A 6,723-nucleotide genomic window follows, 5' to 3' on the forward strand; every position below is an offset into this window, starting at 1 on the left:
TCATTTCATGCCTGCTCCCTGTTGTTTCCTATGGAGTTGTCCGAGCTGATGTCCGAGTCCCGTTGAGGCTCATCGTCATTGGCTCATCAGCGTTCTAAGGGTGGCGCTTAGCGACAGGTCAATTATGTATGAACAAGAAATTACTAATGAACAAACCATTAACTAATAAGTAATAAAGGCTTAATAAATTATGAATTGTTTGTAGTTCTTATAAAGTGTTACCCAAAAATTTCCAGAATGTCCAGATTGCCAGTCCGCCCCTGCATACATACAAACACACTGACATGTTCCTGCACACACAAAAATTAGTATTCTTTAAAATCATGGTTGGAGGATTATGTTAAAACACAGATACTGATTAGCCATGCACTAAAAGGACAAAAATGTGAATACCTTGGTCTGGGTGAGTCTGTGCTTGTTGTTGAGGACGTAGACTCCCTTATCCACAGCTACCAGACCCACTCTGGCGCCAGGGTCTCCAGTGATGGTCAGACTGAATGGCTTATGAGGCCAGTACTCCTTCTGTGGATCGGTGAGTTCCACCCTGAGCTGAGTTTGTGTGTGTGCGTGTGTGTGTGCGTGTGTGTGTGTGTGTGTGCATGCGTGTGCAAGAGAGAAATAATGTCAGTGTTAAACATAAATTTGTGATTATTCATAAAGTGGTGCTTGCCCTTTATGCCAGCCACCAGTATGAACTAATGGAGTGGTAGTAGCATAGTGGCTAAGGAGCTGGGCTAGCATGTAGCAGCCTGAAAAGTTGTGGGCTCAATTCCCGGGTTTCCACTGTTGAGCTAGGAGCTTCTGGGGGACAATGGCCCTTGTACTATGATTGACATATGTAAGAAGCTTTGTATAAAATTAATACATGTAAATGTAAGACATTCATAAAAGACCCAATACAAGCAAAAATGTTTATTTCAGGAACAATTACTTCTGTCATGAAGTTCTACATCTACAAATTAACTTTTTGGCAACTCTACAAATCTTCCATAATAAACGTTCTATTCATTCTTTTGTTTAGACATTACACAATATAATCATGCTGCCTCGTGTATGGCAAACTTTACCGTTCCCATGCAGGTGTCCTTCACGTCCACCCAGACTGAGTCGGACACCACCTCAGATGAGCCCACATGGTAGTACGCCACGATACGGAAGGAGGGGACCATGTCCTTGGTCACTGGTAAGGACAACGTCACTAGAGTCTGACCCTGTCTCTTGAACCTCTCAGCCTGCACAAGTTGCCCTTTGTTCAGGATCTGATTTAAAAAAACAGTTGGCCACAAGTGAACACAAAGGTGCAAAAAAAAACCCCATAAGAGACAGATAGAAAAAGTAAAGAACGTCCATAATTCATATCCAAATTTTGATTTAACTTAATGTAAGGGATAATGTATTGTCTTCTGGTCATTATAAGCCCTGACAAGGCGAACCCTGATCTCTCCATCTCTCTCTATGTCTATCTCTCTCTCTCACACACACACACACACACACACATAGAGAAACACACCAGATAGGTGAAGTCTTGATTGTTCTTCATGCCGGGGCTGTTGCCTACATAGAGGCTCATCTTGATTTGCTGGCCAATCGTCAGCTCACTGGTGGCCACCCCAATGTGCAGGTAGTTCCTGGAGCCGCCGGTGGTCCTGTACACCAAGGCCGTCATATTCCGCTCAGCTTGCCTGGACTCCAACAACCCTGGTACCTTAGTCCTCGCCTGGAGTTAAGTGAGAATAAATAAAATGATGGCAGCATGTGAATATGATGGTACATACAGTACATTTGGATCTGTCTTAATGTCTGTATGAATGCACGGCAGAAGCGGGCATCCCGGTTCCAGAAAGATCATTACCTGATCTACCTGGCTGCTAATTAGGATGAGCTGGTTTACTAAATGGTTAGATCAAATACTTGGCGGGACTTTTACTTTTTGAACCCAGGATGTCCGCCTCTGGTGCACGGAAAGTCTAACCTGTATGGACAGGGTGTTATCCCCATCAAGTGTGTTCACTGTAACCTTGGCCAATCCATTTTCTCTGGTTGTTGCTTGTATGCTTCTATCTGTGGCCGTTATTACTTCTATCACAATGTCTCTTGCAGGCAGGTGATCCGGAGTACTAACATAGACCTGTTCAAAAGATAAAAAAGGGAAAACATTATAAACAACATACATCAATATGAACGCCATATTTTACAGTATTGTATTATTATAATGTAGTTGTTTTATATTTTAGAGATTAATGTTTATTTATTTAGATTTAACAATAAAATAGCTTTGTTAGTTGTTGAAGTAAACAAGTAGTTAGATGGTCATCTAACATCAGCCATACCGAGATGTCAAAGGGCATTCCTGGCTTGAAGTATCTTGGGGTCGCCTTGAAGTTAATGGTGTAAGGAGACGTGACTATTGGTATGCCTTCCTTCTCGGCCTCCACCATTTCACTGCCTAGGACACATTTAAATTTACATCCATGTTCATTTACACTTTACACAGACGGTCTACTGCAGTCATTTCAGACCAGTGTGAATTTTCTTCAATGTGCAGGTAATCTTTCCCTGGCAGAACCAGAAGACACATTTATCCATTAATTCCCTGTCAACTCGTTATCTTCTCACAAATCATCCTCAACTGTGGCATGCCTCAAGGCTCAATTCTTAGACCCATATTGGTGATGATGTTTTCTAAATGGGTGTATTGTGCAAATGTGCAATACAGTTGAAGTCATAGATATATCTCATCCATCAACCACAGACACACAAACACACACTTACATAAATATAAACACACCTTGGCAGATCCTTACCTGTTTCTGTTAACACGCTTACTTTCACGTACAGAGACGAGCCAACCAACTGGTTTATGTCTGTAAATGTGTCTCTTATCTGCTCTTTTGTCAGCATAGCCTCTCCTTTGCCTTCTCTAATCTGTGGGGCAGCCAGAGGAGCATATAAGGGGAAGCTGAAGGAATAATATAAAATAGTAATAATATAATATAATATAGACAATATGAGATATGGGGGTAAAACGACTGGGGGTAAAACCACTGCTGATTATAGGGGCCCGAGGGTATAGAGGGCTCTTGAAAAGTCTGGAATATATTTTATTTTACCTGGGTTGAGGAACATGGGGGCCCATCAGGACTGCCTATGCAGGGGCCCAGGATCTTGTGCTAAGCCCCTGAATAGAGCATTTTGCCTTGGCGTGGGCTTGTGTTCCCCATGGGCTTTTTCACTATTCTAAATGTGCTCACCTCAACTCTCCTCAAAGACGCAGGCAGACTTTTCTTCACATTGCCCTGTGTCAACACACCAAACATCACCAAGCCAGTGCCCGTCACCTCTCTCCCATGGAAATACCTGAATTTGGAAATTGAAAAATTGGATATGATCTACTTGGGTTTGGTTTGAACGCAGTTATAGAGACAAATCAACTTACAGGCAGTGACAGCATTGCGTTTCGTTCAGTTACTAACAGCTGTACCTTCTTCCCTATCCTGACTATCCCTCGTGTCCGTCACTTGACTTCACTAGAACTGTTATTCTATTCTATAGGAGTAGTACTTATTGCTGCACTAACAATATCATAGTGGCAGTGTACCTTTACTGTACCTTTATTCTACCTTGGTTGCTGTAAGTTGCTAAATGACTAAATGTAAATGTAAATGTAAACATACAGTTTCCTTACATTTAAGTCTCACCTTGCTAAGATGTCAACTGTAAGGTCATCATCATCAACATAAAAGAAAGGTGACTTTGGAATCAGGGTGACCTCATAGCTGGGCAGAGCTGAAAGGAGAGATGTGTTCAGATGTGTAGACTAAATATTCTTACACCTCCTTAAGGCTTATGAAATATTTATTTCCTGACACTTAATCACAAAGGTCTCTTTCACCATATGTCTTGACCTCAAACTGAGTTGTGAAGTTTTTCTGTGGAGTGCTCTTGAACCGGGTGACCACCTTCCAAATGCCGAAGCTATAAAAAAGGGAAAAAAGTTATCTGTTCTTTAGAATGAAAACAGTGCCACACAATGGACGTTTTAATGACTCATCATGTAAAAGATTTGGTACCTGGCAATGTCAGGAAGCTTGATCTCTCCAGATCTAATGCCTTTATTCGGGAAGAGGATTTCTCTGGAAATGGTGATTTTATCAGGGGTCTAAGTGAGAAACAAAATGTAAGTGTAAGAAATATAGAAATGGTCAAACAATCAGGTCAATAAGTGTTATTATACAACATAATTACAACATTTGGATATTTTACACTTTATATAGATATCCAAAGCACATACAACGACAAAACAAAAGACTAATAGCACTACTGTCAAAATAGCAACACAGATACAAGTAGTAAGTACAGCCAGTTACCATGATTTCCACAGAGATTCCGGAGTCAACTGGCTTGAGTCCTGGACTCAGGGAGAAAATTCTGTATCTCACTGCAGAAAGACAGGCATGGCAATGGGGACAGACAGGCAAGATATCAGACAGATCTTGGGGACAGACAGGCAAGATATCAGACAGATCTTGCTTGACTATGGGTGTGCTTCACAATGAAAACGATGCAGAATACTGCAATTAAGTTCTGTATCATTCTACGACTATTAAGAACAACACTGAAAGCAGTCTCTCTCTGTCTCTCTGTCACACACACACACACACACACACACACACACACACACATACACACACACACACACACACACACACACACACACACACACACACACACACACACACACACACACACAGAGACACACAGCACGGACCTGTGCTTGAAGGGGTGTATATGGTTTTGTCTGTTTGCACAAATATATATCCTGATTGGAAGGAGAGGAGCACAATCTTCTCTAGAGTGCGGTCCTGGAAGGTGGCTTGCAGGTAAACATACATGTTCTCATCTGTGTCCAAACCAAAGAGGTCTCTGCCATCAGGGATCTGCGGATTGAAGTGGGCCCTGCATCATTTACTAGTGTAGTTGCCATAACTACCGAATATTTGTTAGATACAGATATGTCTTCTTGAAGCAACAGTAAGTGCATGCAATACAAAAATACAGTATTATTGATACATGGCACGGCTAGTGTGTTTTGTAGTTTATTTTGATACACTTAAAATTAGGGTATTTGATATTTGTGACCCGAGTTGACATAATGAGTCACAAGTTGCACATTATATTTGTGTGTGTGTGTGTGTGTGTGTGTGTGTGTGTGTGTGTGTGTGCACATGTTTATGTGTGTTCTTTGTGTGCCTATTAAATGATACAAAATGAAAAAAAAAGCTTATTAAATAATGCAAAATACAATCTCACTCACGGTAATCTCAGTAAGAGCCAGGTAGTTGTTTGCTGCGTTCAGGGTCACAGTCCTAGTGTCAATCACCCTGGTCTTTCTGGGGAAATCCATCACAGTGAGCGTGACCTCAAAGGCATCGCCAGCGTAGTCCTGGGCCTCCACCAACACCTTCTCAGGAGTGCCCACCCTCAGGAGGTTAGGAGCCGTCATCACATAGCTGAGGGGGTCAGAGTTGAAAGATCAAAGGTGAACTGATAGAGGTTTGACCGTGAATTACAGCCTTTTGTGTGTGTGTGTGTGTGTGTGTGTGTGTGTGTGTGTGTGTGTGTGTGTGTGTGTGTGTACATCTGTGCATGACTATACATGCATAAGTGTGTGTGTGTGTGTGTGTGTGTGTGCACGCACATGTGTGTACGTAAACAGGCTACTCACAGTGGGTCACATGTTGAGAGAGCGGGGAGAGAGAGAGCCACAGCGGCCACACACACCACCACCAGGTCCACACGCATCCTGTACCGCCTGTCTGATCCTGGGTCTGTGCAGTTCTGAGTTCTACCCCAAACTCCGTACTGTCTGTCTGATCCTGGGTCTGTGCAGTTCTGAATTCTACCCCAAACTCTGTACTGCCTGTCCAATGCTGGGTCTGTGCAGTTCTGAGTTCTACCCCCAAAATCTGTGGATTTCTGTGTGTTTGTGTTGTGTGCTTCTCAACTCGTAGTGTTAGAAGCAAGCCCCACCCACACTCTCCAGTTCCAGGAAAGGCTCTTGGGTAATCATGATCATGGTGGTAGGAAAGGGGGGGTGGTCTGGGGGGGTTAGCAAGAAGAGAAAGATGATTGTGAAAGATGACCAAAAGAAACGTGTGAAAGTAAATGCTGAAATGCGTATAAACATATAACTAAACTCCACTGTACAATAAAGACAGTAGAAGATAAGACGGATAAGAAAGCTAACAAAACTAAATACTAAATACACTATATAAGTTAAATTAAGAAAGTCCAATGTGCTTGAGGGTGATCAAGCATAAGACGCTTGTAGTGACAGGGCCAGGACTGGTGAGGTGCTAAAGGGAGTGAGTGTCATGGTGAAGGTGCAAACAGTAGTCTAACCATAGTCCTTAGTTATGTTTGCCTGGCAAGGTGCTCAAGAGAGTGAGTGGTGGTGAAGGTGCAAAAAGTAGTCCAACATTAGTCCAACAGTGCAACAATGCAAGAGTAAGGTCTAGAGACCAGCATAAATAATATAGACAAATAGGAGAGAGCAAGTGTAATGTAGACAAGGTAAAATAAAAAACTATTTCAGTGCAAGAACAGGTTGAGGTAATAGGGTTATAGCCATTCATTCATTCAGTATTGTATCAGAAGCCTGACCGCAGCCATTGATCATGTGTGCTAGTATAGCATGAAAAACAGTGTAGCAGTAAAACAGTA

The 6,723-nt window shown here is 42.3% G+C and overlaps 1 protein-coding gene across 2 annotated transcripts in view; it reads right to left on the reverse strand.

Annotated features, from left to right (window-relative positions):
• LOC143124499 (complement C3-like) overlaps nt 1–5,999 on the reverse strand; it is a 26,559-nt gene extending 20,560 nt beyond the window's left edge. Inside the window, exons 1-14 of one of the 2 annotated variants that reach the window (XM_076286082.1) lie at nt 5,726–5,999; nt 5,315–5,510; nt 4,769–4,937; nt 4,368–4,438; nt 4,071–4,159; nt 3,893–3,975; nt 3,699–3,786; nt 3,252–3,357; nt 2,805–2,925; nt 2,331–2,446; nt 1,973–2,128; nt 1,511–1,717; nt 1,068–1,259; nt 394–549 (exon numbers count right to left, since the gene is read on the reverse strand). In XM_076286082.1, the coding sequence (XP_076142197.1) occupies nt 394–549; nt 1,068–1,259; nt 1,511–1,717; nt 1,973–2,128; nt 2,331–2,446; nt 2,805–2,925; nt 3,252–3,357; nt 3,699–3,786; nt 3,893–3,975; nt 4,071–4,159; nt 4,368–4,438; nt 4,769–4,937; nt 5,315–5,510; nt 5,726–5,802 (1,827 nt within the window). In that variant the 5' untranslated portion in view covers nt 5,803–5,999. Of the gene's footprint in view, nt 1–393; nt 550–1,067; nt 1,260–1,510; nt 1,718–1,972; nt 2,129–2,330; nt 2,447–2,804; nt 2,926–3,251; nt 3,358–3,685; nt 3,787–3,892; nt 3,976–4,070; nt 4,160–4,367; nt 4,439–4,768; nt 4,938–5,314; nt 5,511–5,725 lie in introns of those variants that run through there. The other variant, XM_076286092.1, reaches the window with a different exon arrangement.
• Between the last annotated feature and the right edge of the window lie 724 nt (nt 6,000–6,723).

Source organism: Alosa pseudoharengus, unplaced genomic scaffold (assembly GCF_046254945.1).
Source record: "Alosa pseudoharengus isolate Yale_2024_CS ecotype anadromous, Long Island Sound unplaced genomic scaffold, YU_APseudo_1.1 YU_APseudo_1.1_scf_1, whole genome shotgun sequence".
Taxonomy (NCBI): domain Eukaryota; kingdom Metazoa; phylum Chordata; class Actinopteri; order Clupeiformes; family Clupeidae; genus Alosa; species Alosa pseudoharengus.